Genomic DNA, 18888 nt, shown 5'->3' with positions numbered 1-18888 from the left:
TTGTTTACTCCGCTTCTGACTTGCATGTCCTTTTAGTCAGTCTTTCTGCAATCATCTCCATTTTCCTTGCTGTTTCAGCTGCCCTGGTCAGCTCTCCGAGTCTTACTCCATTTATTACCACACGCTCTCTCTTGCACTGTCTCCTTATGCATCAACCTGCCTCACGCCACACATTGTTCCTATTCATTTTATCTCTGACTTATCCACCCTCTTTCATTCTTTTTTTATGCAGGGCCCAAGACATACATACAACACTGTTGGGACTATTGTACCTTCATATATACCCATCTTTGCCCACACAGACACTGACCTCACCTTCCACACACTCCTGAATGAACCTAGAACCCTGGCTTTCTCTCCCACCCTGTGTCTCACTTAAGCTTGGATGGCTACATACACTGCTCTTAAACCATCCTTTCTCATTTCTTTACTGCAGCTCAGTACTATAGTTTTGTTCACCTTCACTCTCTCCTCTCCTTTCAAACATTTTTCCAAACTCTGTACCCTATGCCCAAGGATTTCCTCTATCCAACAAACACAGCATTGGCTAAAGAGATACACATATAATGACCAAACTGGCACTAAACAATTGCCTTCCCAACCCAGTGATATACTGTACTCCACCAGGCATACACGTATCTGAAACTTCACTCCCTGGTCATATATAAGCTACACTACACTTTCTCGTGTGTTCTAGACACATTCATCTGTCCAACATTACAAGCATTAATATAAGTCCCCTCATGCCTAAGATACAACTTCAATGCTTAAGATTGTGAACTCATACCCATCACTTGTACTGTGCTGACCCTACAAGGACATACACACATCATCATTACTTCTTGACCTGTGGTCCTGTTTTGTGGACATAGCCAGCACCCAAAGCAGTATGGGAACCCCATAGAACAGAATCCTTGGGCAGGAAGGTAAGGTATTTTTTGCTGAAGTAGCTTTAGATTTTTGTTTTTCCGTTCTGCTCTGTATTATAAAACATATCCAGAAATATGTTTTCTTTTATGCATATGCATTGAATCGTGTGAGCTGTATCACCATACTCTGCCACCTCAAAGTTACACTGCAAGTGAGAAGTCACTTTTGGAGAGGCTGTATCAGTGGGAGTACAGTCTCATTAAAGAACTTCTCACTCCAAATGAGTCTGCATTTTCCTGTTACTGGAAGTTGTGCAGCCTTGGGCTGTTGGAGCCTTTTGAAAAGTCCTAGGTAACGCCAGGACTCTTTTGTAGAAATTGGTCTTGGGGTAATTATAACGATGATGAGAACCTTGTGAATGTAGCAGGATGTTCTGCCCAGAGTTTTCACATCATGATTAGAGAATGATCAGTATAAAAAAAGCAGCAAGGTAGAAAAATGCTTTTGACACACAAGGAATCTGTATACCTCATATGAACAAACCTAATCATTATGAAATGATGAACTTCCATCTCCTTAATTGGGTTGGTTGATTAAGATACTTTGTGTCCTAATCCTACCTAAGCTTCAAGTGTTGCTTTAGGTTCATAAGTAGGTCATACATTCACAACATACTGGTTTCCCTATCCTTTATCATTGAAGTTGTCCACCCTGAGCCATGGTTGACACTTTAAGCTGTAGTCTGAAATCATAATCATAGCTCATATGAGGAAAAAGTATCTTATACTTTTTTTTCCTAACATTGGTGTTTCTTGGCTAACTTAGAATAATTCTGTATCTTCTGCAGGTTTCTCATGTGTCAGAAGATGGTAAAGCTGAAGGATCATCTGTATTTGAAGGGAATGATATCAATGCTTCAAAGAAGGTTTGCAGATTTGTAAGAGTAAATTCAAATAAGGAAAATGCTTCATGTCAAGTAGCAGTCTTTTGGGTTTTACTTTTTTTGCAAATTTTAATGATTGTTTTGAATTCTTTATGTTTTATGTTGATATTACGGATTCATCCATTGTCTTTGGATTCTTTTGTGTGCCCCATTGCTCTATTTTTGTTTTACTTTTGTGTTATGAAGGAGGATAAAGAAATGAATGAAGAAGTGAGTGCCGCTCTTCATACTTCGTCTTTTGAGGAAGAAATCTTAATTACCAAGGAAGAGTATGAAAACCTGTGTTCTGCTAGTGATGAAGTTACTGTCCTTAGGGTTCAAATAGAACTTTTGCAGAAGGAGATAAGCAGCCTTAATAAATATCAGGTAGAGAAGTTTAAGCAAGATAATATTGTGAGCAGATTGCTGTGGACTGTTTCCAGTCGGCTTTTAACAGTCTGCTACGTATGTGGCTTTATCTACATTATGCCATAATAGTTTGGACTAGAGTATGCATCTGTAATTACTAACTAAGCAACTGAACCAGATTGCTCTTAACCCTCTTTGCTCATCTTTGCCAAAGAAGCTTGTATCTGTATGTCTGTATTCTATAGGCCTCATATATAAAGTCAAGTGCCTCAAGCAGAACATCCACCTTTTATTATGGATTTAGCAGATTTCTTTAGATTCCTTCAGAGACTTTTGTGTCATAATTCACTCCATTGTTGTGTCTCCTTTTATGGGCAGACTTATTTAACTCGGAATACATTTAGTCAGGTCTTCAAAAGGTAACAGTCACTATTCATCGATAACTTTATCATTTACTTCTTCAACATTTTATCGCTATCACTTTGATTTTCTCACTCCTCACTGTGTCCACTCTATGAACTCCAAATCCACTTTTCAGATTCCTTCTCAAATGTCTGCTCCTAGCCTTTCTATAGCTACTAACCTATTTGCTTTTTGCATACAACATTGTGAATTGCATCACTTATTTCAGTGACCCGAGCTGGAAATCATGATTCTTTTTCACCTGTTGTAAAGCTTTGATAATGTGCTTGCCTTTCAAAACTCATTCTGATCGCATCCATTTCACCACCTATGCTAGAAGTACCACACGAATATCTAGGGGTCTTATAAACTCTTCATCTGTCCATGCAAATCAAATTTCAAATTCAAATTCACTTCCTCAGACAAAAATTTCTTGCCTTTGTTTGCATTTATATTCAGTTTTGCTTTCCCTCTTCATATTTCTTCAACATCATTTGTAGCACCTTGATGGTAATATTGTGTGCCTATAGAAGCATCTTTAAGTTTACATCCCATCATCCTGCTGTGACTCTACTTCATTATCTTAATTGCTAACCATTGTTTCAAGTACCATCTCAGTTGTGTATATGTTAAACAACCTTAAATCAATAAATAACTAAGCGCAGGGCTGAACCCTGAAAGCATTGCTTGCAGATGGATTAAGAATTGTTTTGAAATGAAAGTAGGATATATCCACCAGATTTTATCCTCCTCATCCACTGTAACATCTATTAATCCCTCGTACTCCCTCATCAGACCCCCAACTGATGAGTTTTTGGTGTTATTGGTGCATTGGTTTTGTGGCACTTCCTGGCCTCCAGCCCTTATCTTTCATTTGCTCACATTTCCTTTGAGTGGACGTGTCGACCAACGCTTTTATTTATTAGTATTTTTTCACCCTATGATCTTTGCCTTCAGACATATCATGTCTGTATCTTTTCCTTTTTAGTGTTTCACGACATGGATTGTAGGTGCTTTATGCTTTTTATAGAGGTCCTTGGCACATATTGCTGTGATCTTTTTCCTTTTCATAAAGGTTTGATTTGTATCTTTATATTTTCATTTTTACATTGTTGATTTATTTCTGTATTTAGTTTTCGTGAGTTTTAGTTAAACAGGCTTTTATGATATGACTATTTTAGACCTTCATTATGGTTGATGGTTCTCTCACTTCTATGTTGGGATCATTTCATAACCCTTTGTCTTCAATGAGGGAGGCAGAGGCAGAACCTCAAGGCCCATTCGTCTATTAGTGTACCATTGATGCATTTGAGGAACTCAGTCAGGTGTCTCCTTGGGGAATCCCAGCATTCTTGTGTTACTGTTGCTTATGGAACCTCATTGAAGATCTGATTGTTTACAGTAAGCAGAACCCTGGCAGCCATTGTTGTCCAAGTGTAACACATTCTTGGATAAATTTTTCTCAAATGAAATGTTTACATGTCTTTGGTTGTGTATAGCTTGCAGAATTTTAGCATGCATTATTTACCAAGCATGTCAGACCTTCAGATAACATGCCCATGAATGGAATTTCAGTGAGGCTTCAGTTGTATACAGTATGCAGAACCTTTGTTCAAGTTGTTGGATTTTTGTAATAGATCCATGGTTACACTAGAGTAAAATAGAAGTTTAACAGAGCTTTACTTTTGTATGCAAAATTCTAGCTCTAGTTTTTGGATTGATGTATCAAAATCTTTGGTGAAATACAGCAAAAATTATAGTTTCCATGGGGATGAGTGAGGAGAGGCTGACTACAGTGGTACACATATCAGAAATGGAGGGAACAAAAGAGGACAGGGAGATCGAGAATGAGCTGGAAGGATGGAGTGAAAGATGTTTTGAAAGACTGGGGTCTGAATGTGCTAGAGGGTGTAAAAGTGTGTTTCGGATAGAATTGATTGGAGCAATATTATATACAGCAAGCACTGTTTTGGCAATGGGCTAAATCATGGCACATGAAATGCTCAAGGTAAACCATTAAAAACCTCTAGTTCTTGGCTGTGAATAGGGGACTCATTTATTGGCTTTACGTGGCAGGTAGAGAATAGATATGAACAAATGAGGCTATTCTTCATCTGTTCATAGCACTGCTTTGCTAAGTAGGAAATGGCAAAGAATTGTGAAAAAAAGAAACTTGAATTCAACAGTGGTGTGGGTTTCTTTTGTAGACATATCTGAAACAAAATCTTCGCTTTCACTGTGGCTAGACTGCAGCACAACAGTGGTGAAGAAGCTGTGGACCTCTTATGGATCCTTGCTTTTATTATGTTTCTCAGGCATTTAATACTGTAGCAGTGTATGTATGCAAGCTCTAAAGAACCTAGAGATATGATTCCCTCTCCCCTTTTGATACTTTAAGGGTGGAACATCATTAGCTGGGCAGCTTTGACAGATCAGCCTTTTCAGAAGTCCCTCCAGCATTGTGTTTGTAGCATATGTGCTGAGGTTAGGGACTAAATGATTTTAACTGTGAGAGGGGGTACAACACCTTTCAAGTAATGTTTTTTTATTTTTATTTTGCTTTGTCGCTGTCTCCCGCGTTTGCAAGGTAGCGCAAGGAAACAGACGAAAGAAATGGCCCAACCCACCCCCATACACATGTATATACATACACGTCCCCACACGCAAATATACATACCCATACATCTCAGTGTACACATACATATACACACAGAGACATATACATATATGCACATGCACACAATTCACACTGTCTGCCTTTATTCATTCCCATCGCCACCCCGCCACACATGGAATAATATCCCCCTCCCCCTCATGTGTGTGAGGTAGCGCTAGGAAAAGACAACAAAGGCCCCATTCGTTCACACTCAGTCTCTAGCTGTCATGCAATAATACCTGAAACCACAGCTCCCTTTCTACATCCAGGCCCCACAGAACTTTCCATGGTTTACCCCAGACGCTTCACATGCCCTGATTCAATCCATTGACAGCATGTCGACCCTGGTATACCACATCGATCCAGTTCACTCTATTCCTTGCCCGCCTTTCACCCTCCTGCATGTTCAGGCCCCAATCACTCAAATTCTTTCTCACTCCATCTTTCCACCTCCAATTTGGTCTCCCACTTCTCCTTGTTCCCTCCACCTCCGACATATATCCTCTTGGTCAATCTTTCCTCACTCATTCTCTCCATGTGCCCAAACCATTTCAAAACACCCTCTTCTGCTCTCTCAACCACGCTCTTCTTATTTCCACACATCTCTCTTACCCTTACATTACTTACTCGATGAAACCACCTCACACCACATATTGTCCTCAAACATCTCATTTCCAGCACATCCACCCTCCTGCGCACTACTCTATCCATAGCCCATGCCTCGCAAGCAAATCTGTCATAAAAGGGAAATCCATTTAGTTATCTGCACCTCTCTGCTGACTTCTGTTTCTTCATGGAGTATGTTATAGAGCCATCATGATCCAGATGAGATTCAACCTCAGTGCCTTTTGTACTTGAATATTGTCAGGATTTTCTCAGACAAATATTAGGAAGAAAATTTTGAGAATACTTGGCATCTTAACATTATATTTGCCCATCCACTGAGAGACTGCCAATCTATCGAAAGTTTGTCCAGACTTTGATGAAATAATTTGAATAAGCATTTGGTTTTTTCCATTGTGTTTTTCATGAAAAGAACAAAGTCAGCCCCTTTCTAGCATCCTAAAGGAGGTGTTATGCAGATGTTCTTTGTGAGATAGAGCATTTATTTTTTTATTTTTTTTTTATTTTTTTAGCCTGTTGATTTTATGGGGGTTGATAGGAAATATGACTCCATGGCATTATCATACGAAACCTATTTCTTTTGGTCTTTGCAGTCGCAAAAATAGTTGTATGAATTATAATTTTCAGTTTAGACTGAAATCAGAATTTGAAGGTCTTCTATAATGAGACAAGATCAATCCATATCAAGGGTTTTGTGCCTGAAATGAGGCACTTAAGTTTTGGAATGAACCCATCCTGATGCAACCCTGGAAAATTAAGATAATCAGATATTTCACTTTTTTTTTTAAGCAAGGACTGAACATTGTGATGATACTCAAGGATCTGGTACTCCAGGGTTGATTGCTGCAGCCAGTGATGAGAAAAGTGGTTTCTGCAAGGAATCTTTCATTATTGAAATACTTGAGGGTTTTTTTTTTCTTCTTTCTGCCTTTCATCAAAAACATTTATTATTCTAGAGGGGAGTGTCTTATCAGTTTGCATCCTTGATGATCACAAAGGGTTAAGTATATCTTGTTGTATCCCTGACATACAATAGAAAAAAATTTGATTTATTACCAATCTTCATGTCCCTCGCAGTTTTGTCGATACCCTGCCTTTTGTGGATTTTGCAAATTACTCGTACAAATCATGAATTATGGAAAGAATTTCTGAAGTGATTAGTTTTGCTTTTAACATGAAGGTAAAGTTATGTCATATATTGGATATATTGATATATCAGTACCTTGTGAATTTTTCTTTACAGTGCATTTTGTTTAGGTATACTTAATATCACCATTTAAGTAAATGCAATTGCTGATGGATTAGGAGTGCATTGTTATTAGAATCAATATTTTCTTAATGGGTTTATGAGTAACCAGAGTGAGAGATTTAATGTTTTCAGTGCATTTTTGCACATACACAATCCTCATAGGGAATCTAAAATTTTATAAGTTTCATAATGATAATGTAACAAAGCAGCAAGTGAGAACATGCACCATCCCGGTGCCAAACCCACTTGTTCATTGATTCTTTCTACATTTTTAGGAGTATTTCTTTGTAATTGTCATGAACTTTAGTCATCAGCTAGGGAAGCAGGTACCACATTATGCAGTTGAGTTGGCCAAGGCTTGAAGGCACGTATTGCTTTTGTGTATTTTATAGAGAACATTTTAAAGTTTTTTCTAATTGTTCTGTGATATATGGCAAAGTTGACCAAATTGTATACTGATTAACCTAGTCCCACTTATACATAGACCACTTCCATTTATGTGTAGATACACGGCTGATTTGTTAGGTTGGTCATTATGTTTTTGGTCTTAGAATGAAAAGAAACTATTCATCTCTTTTTAACCATTTGTTCATAGAGTAGGTGATGTTTTTATGGTCTTCAGGCTGTTACAGCAAGGCTAACCAGCTGAGACAGGTGAATTCCATACCTGGTTTGACCAAAAACTAGATAGCTGTCTGAAATTATCACATTTGTAATAAATTCAATAAGTATTAAAGACTGTATTTGGATATGTTAAAAGGAAAAGTTCTGCAGATTCACTGAATTGTATATATATATTCTATTTCAACTATGAACACCTTTAGTGCTCCATAGAAGCTGAGGGTTATTAGAGCCACAAACCAAAAATATCAATAGTTTTCTCCATTTGTTAAATTTTTTTCTTTTTTTTCTACTCATGGTAATTATCACTGCTTGTTGAGGAATCTTTATTTTCCTAGTTTTTTACCCTTAATAAATGGAAAGATTCAGTTAGGTCATACATACTACTGTAGTGGGAGGCATTAATTAAAACGGTAGGCTGCTTCTTGTGAAATGCTGAACAGAGTCTGTGTACTTAACAGCACTTAATTATCTGAGGGGAAACAAACAGATCTTCAATATAAACTTTACAATATAGAATTTGCAATACTTTGCAGAGTAATATACAGCTTTCACTTGATAGAATTGAATAGTCCATGAAAGATTAAGCCAAAAGAGAAGAATCTCCTTGATGGTTGTCATCAGGAGAAAGTTAACCTGGAGATGTTTGTTGTTTTGTTGTTAACTGAAGGTCATTCATCATCAATAAATCCTCCTTCTCTGTTGATTACATATGTAAAGGCACATAAAAGGTGAGGACTAGTGAGGATACTTACTTGAAAAGTTGGCTTTAGCCTGTGAAAAGCATATTTGTAAGATCGACTCTGTACTCTCCCTGACTTCATTGCACAGCCTGCCTTCCTTTGTGACAGTTAGGTGTCTAAGACTGGCATTTGTGTTAGTTGACTTGAGGCAGTTTCCTAGGTGTGACGTAACTACAGTTTGATTATAAATGAGCTGGTATTACAGCATTGCTTTAAAGCATATTTTTTCAGGCTGCTCATAGGACACATTATTATTACTTTTTTTTTTATCTTTTTTTTTGCATGCATTAAGCATGATTTTTAGCATGATTATTTGCATGTTTTCTTCCCTCACCCAGAATGACTTGACAGCTCGTAAGAGGAGTGCATGAAAGATGAGAGCAAGTGAGAAGTCAGAAATGTGCATTTCATCCACTAGCTCTTTTTTTTCACTATAAATCTTGCATTTTAATTTATTTACTTTCTAAGGTAGTATAAATCATATTTTGTGTTGTCATATAAGTTTTTACACAATTTCACAAGTTAGTTCAGAATAGATTAAGATAATTCTTGCATTAAAATCTTTTTACTATTGTGGGTAGGAAATCCATATTATGCGTTGTCATATAGGCTGTTTACTGGATGTGAGTTGAGCCCAAGGTTAGTTGATATGTATTCTTTACAATGGCTCTTACATTCCTAGCAAATTTCTTATGCTGAATGATTGCAAGTTACCATATTTCTAAGACTTATTTCTGGAGAAAATGTATTTGAAAGGGACCATTTTACCATTAGAGTTAGTTTCTCTCTCACATAGCATTCATTAATCATTTGCATATATCTTGAAATTTCATTTCATAATAAGGCCAGCAAGAAGTAGTTTTAAGAGTTGTGCTGTAGCTTGACTGCATCAGAGAGAGTAACTAATCCTATGTGAGGAATCAGCTGTGCAAGCAAAGAGAAAAAGAAAGAATTGCTGATATCAGTGTGGGAAGTTTTTGATATTCTTGTACAGTCTAGACTTGGCTGAGGGTATGTGTGAATGAATTGAGAAAGTATAGCACTTAATCCACACCTTGTAAATGGGAATAAAGTTAGAATGATTATGTGTAAGTACTTAAAAGGAGAATTGGCCTGAGGCAGGACAAATACATAGCGCATACAATACATCTTGCTTGATTCATGGCGCTGTTTCCCCCTGGTGCAATTTGAATTTGTAGTTAAGTCAGTATTTGCTTAGCAAACCATACAGTTTTCTTTGGAAGGTTTCCATGATTACCTTGGGCCTGTTTTGTATCCCACTGGTCAGGACATTGATAGGTCTCACCATTGTTTATCCAGTGTACTCACATGTGTTTGATTTGTGTCTTTGCAGTATGTTCCCAGATATACCTTCTGAGGTATACTTCTATCCATATATAACATTATTATGTTCTAATGCTTTTCTTTTCTGCCATGCATATATTATCATGTTTTCTTTCAAGACTGTATAGTTTCAGTTACTGTAGTCTTTTGTGGGAATTTAAGTGTTCCATATACCTTGGTTTTACTTGGAGTGTTTCTCAATTGTCTCTAATATATAGGTATCCACTTATTTGGTTGGTGGACATACAACACACCAGTATTGAAAATTACTTGTGTAAACTTTGAACATATGCATCATCACTTTTCTTTCTCCAATGGTGAAAGTTTTTATTATCATACCACCCATTACTTGGCTAAGTAGAGACATCTTATCAATATGCTCTTTGAATTCAAGTTTCTTATATATTTTGATCTTTGTGATTTTTAGTATATGTCTCCTTCCATGTTGGACTGATGTAGGATGTTGGCAATATATTGCTAGTCATTTCATGCCTTAATTGTGCAAATTTTTTCTCAGAATTTCTTTGGGTTCTGTTTTGCCTTTTTATAGATGAAATCCAAGTTTCTTTTTTTACATATAGTTTTGCTCACACCATTGTTTCTTTCAAAGCATATGACTGTGGTTTCTTTTAGTTCTTTGTCAGTGTCTAATATTATTATGGTAAATTGGTTGAAATGTAATACCATTTTTTGTAGCGCACTGTATAGGACATTTTGAGACATTTTCTGTTTGCAACTAATACTACACTTGCAATTCTTTGCTAGAAACTCCTTGATCTTTTATTTTAATTTTTTTCACACATAATCGCCATTTCCTGTGTTAGCGAGGTAGTGTTAAGAACAGAGGACTTAGCCTTAAAGGGTATGATTTCACTTGGCCCTCTTCTGTGTTCCTTCTTTTGGAAAAGTAAATTTACCTTTATTATTTTTTTTGCTGCTTCTGCTAGTGAAACACTTTAGCTTAATTTGTTACATGTGTGAGCAAAGTTAACAAAATCTGTATCAATTCTCTTTCCTTGCATTAGAATATCACAAGTAATGTTGTGGTGAAATGAAGTTGAGTTTTTGTATTTTTACATGGCAATCTGTTCATATCTCAGTTTATATAGTTGTTGTTGATCATACTTTCCAGTATTAGTTTCCAGTATTTCAGTATATCAATAACTTGATTTTTTCTCTTTTAATACTTAATCACAGTCTCCTGCATCAGCAAGGTAGCACAAGGAAACAGATGAGGAATGGCCCCTCCCACCCACATACACATGTATATACCTATATGCCCATACACGCACATATACATACCTATACATTTCAACATATACATACACAGACATATACATATATGCACATGTACATGATTATTATTATTAAAGAATTCCTCATACATATTTTATTGATAATGAATTGGACTGTTCAGTTAGTGTTTTAGCATTTTGCTTGTTTTCATGGGATCACTTTCTAATTTCCTCTTAATTTAAAAAGATTACTTTTAGATTTCTTATTCTATGTTTTGTTCAGGTATAAAAAGTAACTTTTTTCTATGCTTTGTATGAGCCTTTCTTCATTTATTCTTTTCATTATTTCTTATTTTATCATGCTCTTCTCTCCGTTCATTATTGAACTTTTTTGTGCCCTTCATATGTTCATTATTTATTTTCTGTTATTTTAAAGATCTTCCATGTTATTACAGAGTTGAATTGTGGTGTCTTGAATTTGAACAAAGAAAAACGAATGATTCTTATAAAGAGATATAGGAGGAAATTGCATTGTAGTTCTTGACCTAGAAATCTTGCACAAGTCCAAGTGAAGAGAGGAAATATAATTAGTAGAAGAAAAAGAATGCATATTAAAGGGAGGAGGGGAAGGAAAATGAGTTGAAGTATGTAAAATGGGATCATTAGTTATTATTATTAGTATTATACTTTGTCGCTGTCTCTCGCTTTAGCGAGGTAGCGCAAGGAAACAGATGCAAGAATGTTCCAACCCACCCACATACACATGTATATACATACACATCCACACATGCACATATACATACCTGTGCGACAAAGCAAAAAAAAAAAAAAAAATTTATTTGCTTTGTTGCTGTCTCCTGCGTTAGCGAGGTAGCACAAGGAAACAGACGAAAGAAATGGCCCAACCCACCCACATACACATGTATATACATACACGTCCACACATACAAATATACATACCTATACATCTCGATGTACACATATATATACACACACAGGCATATACATATATACACATGTACATATTTCATGCTGTCTGCCTTTTATTTATTCCCATCCCCACCTCGCCACACATGGAATAACAACCCCCTCCCCCTCATGTGTGCGAGGTAGCGCTAGGAAAAGACAACAAAGGCCTCATTCGTTCACACTCAGTCTCTAGCTGTCATGTAATAATGCACCGAAACCACAGCTCCCTTTCCACATCCAGGCCCCACACAACTTTCCATGGTTTACCCCAGATGCTTCACATGCCCTGATTCTATCCATTGACAGCACGTCGACCCCGGTATACCACATCGTTCCAATTCACTCTATTCCTTGCCCGCCTTTCACCCTCCTACATGTTCAGGCCCTGATCACTCCAAATCTTTTTCACTCCATCTTTCCACCTCCAATTTGGTCTCCCACTTCTCCCGTTCCCTCCACCTCTGACACATATATCCTCTTGGTCAATCTTTCCTCACTCATTCTCTCCATGTGACCAAACCATTTCAAAACACCCTCTTCTGCTCTCTCAACCATACTCTTTTTATTTCCACACATCTCTCTTACCCTTACATTACTTACTCGATCAAACCACCTCACACCACATATTGTCCTCAAACATCTCATTTCCAGCACATCCACCCTCCTGCGCACAACTCTATCCATAGCCCACGCCTCACAACCACACAACATTGTTGGAACCACTATTCCTTCAAACATACCCATTTTTGCTTTCTGAGATAATGTTCTTGCATCCACACATTTTTCAACGCTCCCAGAACTTTCGTCCCCTCCCCCACCCTGTGACTCACTTCCGCTTCCATGGTTCCATCTGTTGCCAAATCCACTCCCAGATATCTAAAACACTTCACTTCCTCCAATTGACTTCTCCCTCTACCCTACTGTACCTAATAACCTTGCTCTTATTCACATTTACTCTCAGCTTTCTTCTTTCACTTACTTTACCAAACTCAGTCACCAGCTTCTTCAGTTTCTCACCCGAATCAGCCACCAGCGCTGTATCATTAGCGAACAACAACTGACTCACTTAGTAGTGTTAGAAGTAGAAGTGAAAGTATCATTTACGGATAGAAGAGAGGGAGTAGGCAATATTAGAGAACCCTGAGGAACACCATGATGACTAGGATAGGAGGGGGAAATCATTCCATCAATGACTCCTGCGATGGGATGGCCAGAGAGGGAACTGTGCATTAGAGAACAGAGAGAAGCAGTAAAACAAAAGAAAGGGAGTTTAGAAAGTAAAGATTTGTACCACACCTTGTCAGTTGCTTTGAAGATGTCAAGGGTATGACAAAAGTTTCACCAAAATCCGTGAAAGAGGAGGACCACTGGAGAGCCACATAGGAGAGATGATCACCAGTAGACTAGCACTATGAAATCTGAAAGAAGGGAAATGGAATTGTAAGTGTTTGAGAAAGGGAGAGTTTTAAAGACTTTGAAGACAGCAGAAGGGAGAGCAATAGTGTGACAGTTAGAGGAGTTAAAGCTTCCTTAGAGATGGGCATGCTTCCAAGCAGAAGGGGAAGTCTGGGTTTTTAGCCACAGGCAAAATAGGCAAGCAAGTACTAATGCTATTTCACAGACACTTTCCCTTAGAAATTGAAGAAATACGCCATTTGAGCCCTACGCTTTGAAACTTGGAGCTGGAAGAGAACCTGCTCCTCTTTCTTTCCATTCCATGAAATAAAAGTAAGTCTTCAGATAAAATGAAAAAGAATTGGACTAGGTTGGGCCATTTTGATAACTGCTTCTTTCCCTTCACATTGAAGCTTTGGAACTCTCTACCTTTTCATGTCTTTCCCTATAACTATGATATTTCAAAAGACAGGTTTTTCACTTCCTCCAAAATTCATCAGTGCTTTCCCTTGTCTTTTCTTTTTCCATTTGCATGATTCTCTCTACACATGTATTTCAATTAAGGCTCAGCCTTGATGTGTCTATAACTAGATCATTCAGCATGAAAAAAAGCTTGAATGGAGAAAAAATTGAAAAAAAAGCTTGAATGGAGAAAAAATTAGACAAAGTAAAGTGTTTTAGATATCATGGAGTGGACTGACAGCGAATAGAACCTTGGAAGTGGAAGTGAGTCAAAGGATGGAATGAAAAAGATTTTGAGCAATTGGAGCCTGAACATACAGGAGGGTGAGAAGCTTGCAAGGAATAGAGTGAATTAGAACGATGTTGGAACTGAGTGTGAACGATTGGGGCCTTTGTTGTCTTTTCCTAGCGCTACCTCGCGCACATGAGGGGGGAGGGGCATGTTATTCCATGTGTGGCGAGGTGGCGATGGGAATATGTGTATATGTCTGTGTGTGTATATATATGTGTACATTGAGATGTATAGGTATGTATATTTGCGTGTGTGGACGTGTATGTATATGCATGTGTATGGGGGTGGGTTGGGCCATTTCTTTCGTCTGTTTCCTTGCGCTACCTCGCAAACACGGGAGACAGCGACAAAGCAAAAAAATTATATATATATATATATTATATATATATATATATATATATTTTTTTTTTTTTGCTTTGTCGCTGTCTCCCGCGTTTGCGAGATAGCGCAAGGAAACAGACGAAAGAAATGGCCCAACCCACCCCCATACACATGTATATACATACACATCCACACACGCAAATATACATACCTGCACAGCTTTCCATGGTTTACCCCAGACTCTTCACATGCCCTGATTCAATCCACTGACAGCACGTCAACCCCGGTATACCACATCAATCCAATTCACTCTATTCCTTGCCCTTCTTTCACCCTCCTGCATGTTCAGGGCCCGATCACACAAAAGTTTTTTCACTTCATCTTTCCACCTCCAATTTGGTCTCCCACTTCTCCTCGTTCCCTCCACCTCCGACACATATATCCTCTTGGTCAATCTTTACTCACTCATTCTCTCCATGTGCCCAATCCATTTCAAAACACCCTCTTCTGCTCTCTCAACCGCGCTCTTTTTTATTTCCACACATCTCTCTTACCCTTACGTTACTTACTCGATCAAACCACCCCACACCACACATTGTCCTCAAACATCTCATTTCCAGCACATCCACCCTCCTGCGCACAACTCTATCCATAGCCCATGCCTTGCAACCATACAACATTGTTGGAGCCACTATTCCTTCAAACATACCCATTTTTGCTTTCCGAGATAATGTTCTCGACTTCCACACATTCTTCAAGGCTCCCAGGATTTTCGCCCCCTCCCCTACCCTGTGATCCACTTCCGCTTCCATGGTTCCATCCGCTGCCAGATCCACTCCCAGATATCTAAAACACTTTACTTCCTCCAGTTTTTCTCCATTCAAACTTACCTCCCAATTGACTTGACCCTCAACCCTACTGTACCTAATAACCTTGCTCTTATTCACATTTACTCTTAACTTTCTTCTTTCACACACTTTACCAAACTCAGTCACCAGCTTCTGCAGTTTCTCAGATGAATCAGCCACCAGCGCTGTATCATCAGCGAACAACAACTGACTCACTTCCCAAGCTCTCTCATCCACAACAGACTTCATACTTGCCCCTCTTTCCAAAACTCTTGCATTCACCTCTCTGACAACCCCATCCATAAACAAATTAAACAACCATGGAGACATCACACACCCCTGCCGCAAACCTACATTCACTGAGAACCAATCACTTTCCTCTCTTCCTACCCGTACACATGCCTTACATCCTCGATAAAAACTTTTCACTGCTTCTAACAACTTGCATCCCACACCATATATATATATATATATATAAGAGGTAGTAAAAGCTTTGCGGAAGATGAAAGCCGGCAAGGCAGCAGGTTTGGATGGTATTGCAATGGAATTTATTAAAAAAGGGGGTGACTGTATTGTTGACTGGTTGGTAAGGTTATTTAATATATGTATGACTCATGGGAGGTGCCTGAGGATTGGCGGAATGCGTGCATAGTGCCATTGTACAAAGGCAAAGGGGATAAGAGTGAGTGCTCAAATTACAGAGGTATAAGTTTGTTGAGTATTCCTGGTAAATTATATGGGAGGGTATTGAGTGAGAGGGTGAAGGCATGTACAGAGCATCAGATTGGGGAAGAGCAGTGTGGTTTCAGATGTGGTAGAGGATGTGTGGATCAGGTGTTTGCTTTGAAGAATGTATGTGAGAAATACTTAGAAAAGCAAATGGATATGTATGTAGCATTTATGGATCTGGAGAAGGCATATGATAGAGTTGATAGAGATGCTCTGTGGAAGGTATTAAGAATATATGGTGTGGGAGGCAAGTTGTTAGAAGCAGTTAAAAGTTTTTATTGAGGACGTAAGGCATGTGTACGTGTAGGAAGAGAGGAAAGTGATTGGTTCTCAGTTAATATAGGTTTGCGGCAGGGGTGTGTGATGTCTCCATGGTTGTTTAATTTGTTTATGGATGGGGTTGTCAGAGAGGTGAATGCAAGAGTTTTGGAAAGAGGGGCAAGTATGAAGTCTGTTGTGGATGAGAGAGCTTGGGAAGTGAGTCAGTTGTTGTTCGCTGTTGACACAGCGCTGGTGGCTGATTCATGTAAGAAACTGCAGAAGCTGGTGACTGAGTTTGGTAAAGTGTGTGAAAGAAGAAAGTTAAGAGTAAATGTGAATAAGAGCAAAGTTATTAGGTACAGTAGGGTTGAGGGTCAAGTCAATTGGGAGGTAAGTTTGAATGGAGAAAAACTGGAGGAAGTAAAGTGTTTTAGATATCTGGGAGTGGATCTGGCAGTGGATGGAACCATGGAAGCGGAAGTGAATCGTAGGGTGGGGGAGGGGGCGAAAATCCTGGGAGCCTTGAAGAATGTGTGGAAGTAGAGAACATTATCTCGGAAAGCAAAAATGGGTATGTTTGAAGGAATAGTGGCTCCAACAATGTTGTATGGTTGCAAGGCATGGGCTATGGATAGAGTTGTGCGCAGGAGGGTGGATGTGCTGGAAATGTGATGTTTGAGGACAATGTGTGGTGTGAGGTGGTTTGACCGAGTAAGTAATGTAAGGGTAAGAGAGATGTGTGGAAATAAAAAGAGCGTGGTTGAGAGAGCAGAAGAGGGTGTTTTGAAATGGTTTGGGCACATGGAGAGAATGAGTGAGGAAAGATTGACCAAGAGGATATATGTGTCGGAGGTGGAGGGAATGAGGAGAAGTGGGAGACCAAATTGGAGGTGGAAAGATGGAGTGAAAAAGATTTTGTGTGATTGGGGCCTGAACATGCAGGAGGGTGAAAGGCGGGCAAGGAATAGAGTGAATTGGATCGATGTGGTATACCGCGGTTGACGTGCTGTCAGTGGATTGAATCAGGGCATGTGAAGCGTCTGGGGTAAACCATGGAAAGTTGTGTGGGGCCTGGATGTGGAAAGGGAGCTTTGGTTTCGGGCATTATTGCATGACCGCTAGAGACTGAGTGTGAACAAATGGGGCCTTTGTTGTCTTTTCCTAGTGCTACCTCGCACACATGAGGGGGGAGGGGGATGGTATTCCATGTGTGGCGAGATGGCGATGGGAATGAATAAAGGCAGACAGTGTGAATTGTGTGCATGGGTATATATGTATGTGTCTGTGTGTGTATATATATGTGTACATTGAGATGTATAGGTATGTATATTTGCGTGTGTGGACGTGTATGTATATACATTGTGTATGGGGGTGGGTTGGGCCATTTCTTTCGTCTGTTTCCTTGGCTGCCTCGCAAACGTGGGAGACAGCGACATTGCAAAATAGATAAATAAATAAAATAATATATATATACATACACACACATTTATATATATACACATGTACATAATTCATACTTGCTGCCTTTATTCATTCCTGTCACCACCCTGCCACACACATGAAATGACAACTCCTCCCCCCTGCATATGTGCGAGTTAGTGCTAGGAAAGACATCATGTTTGTATGTATGTATTTATATTTGTTTGCCATTTTCCCACAGGAAAAGGTCCTCATATGCTCTTTCTTCTTTTTAAATGTATTGAGACCTGAGCTACCTGTTCACAGCCAAGCCCTGCAGAGCATTCCATGGTTTCCCCTGACAACTTCATATCCCCAAGTTAAGCCCATTGGAGACACATCACCCCTGGTATACCACATCTCTCCCATTTTCTTTATCCCATACATGTCTCTCATCCTCCTACATGTTCAGATACTGTTGACTTAAAGCCTCATTCATTTCACCGTTTCATCTTCTTGGTCTCTTCTTCTGACTTTTGTATCCTCTTTGTTCATCCTCTTCATATGTCATAATCATTTCAGCCCACCCTCTTCAGTTCTCTGCCATGTCTCTCTTTTCCCTCTTCATTCCTTACATGATCAGCCAGTTCACACCACTTAATGCTCTCAGTCATTTCATTTCCAACATATCCACCCTGACTTTTGTATCCTCTTTGCTCTTTCTCTTCGTATATCATAATTATTTCAGCCCACCCTCTTTAGTTCTCTACCATTTCCCTCTCTTACATTTTCACTCCTTACATGATCAGCCAGTTCACACCACTTATTGCCCTCAGGCACTTCATTTCCAACACCTCCACCCTCACATGTTCCTTTGCATTTGCTACAAGAGAATAAGTATTAGTTTTTGGTGCTGATTTGCTGGTTAGAATAGTTAGTACTTGGAAATAGTTCTTGATATGCTTTTGACTCAGAAGAGGATGCATTGAGTTCAATTATCTTTGCTTTTTAATTGCAGCTGAAATATATTGTTAGCATATCTGGTTAACATTAGTTATGATTTTCTCTATGTAAATAATTTTCAATAGTTTTGTAGTTTTTGAAGGTGAATTATCTCTAGTGTTATCCATGCTTTACTGAATTTTTGGTCTTTACCAGTTTCATTACACATCAGTTTT

The 18888-nt window shown here is 38.7% G+C and overlaps 1 protein-coding gene across 8 annotated transcripts in view; it reads left to right on the top strand.

Moving 5' to 3' along the window:
- LOC139763124 (uncharacterized) overlaps positions 1 to 18888 on the top strand; it is a 273587-nt gene that overhangs the window by 214106 nt on the left and 40593 nt on the right. For 4 of the 8 annotated variants that reach the window (XM_071688804.1, XM_071688803.1, XM_071688801.1 and 1 more), the window contains 2 exons: positions 1718 to 1795; positions 2000 to 2179. The exons of 2 other annotated variants lie outside the window; for them this stretch is intronic. In XM_071688804.1, coding sequence (XP_071544905.1) covers positions 1718 to 1795; positions 2000 to 2179 — 258 coding nt within the window. The remainder of the gene's footprint in view (positions 1 to 1717; positions 1796 to 1999; positions 2180 to 18888) is intronic. 2 more of the 8 variants (XM_071688808.1, XM_071688805.1) reach the window with 1 other exon arrangement.

This window comes from Panulirus ornatus, chromosome 46, assembly GCF_036320965.1.
Source record: "Panulirus ornatus isolate Po-2019 chromosome 46, ASM3632096v1, whole genome shotgun sequence".
In the NCBI taxonomy this organism is placed as follows: Eukaryota; Metazoa; Arthropoda; class Malacostraca; order Decapoda; family Palinuridae; genus Panulirus; species Panulirus ornatus.
The sequence above is the reverse complement of the archived record's forward strand: the minus strand, read 5'-3'. Positions and strand labels throughout refer to the sequence as shown.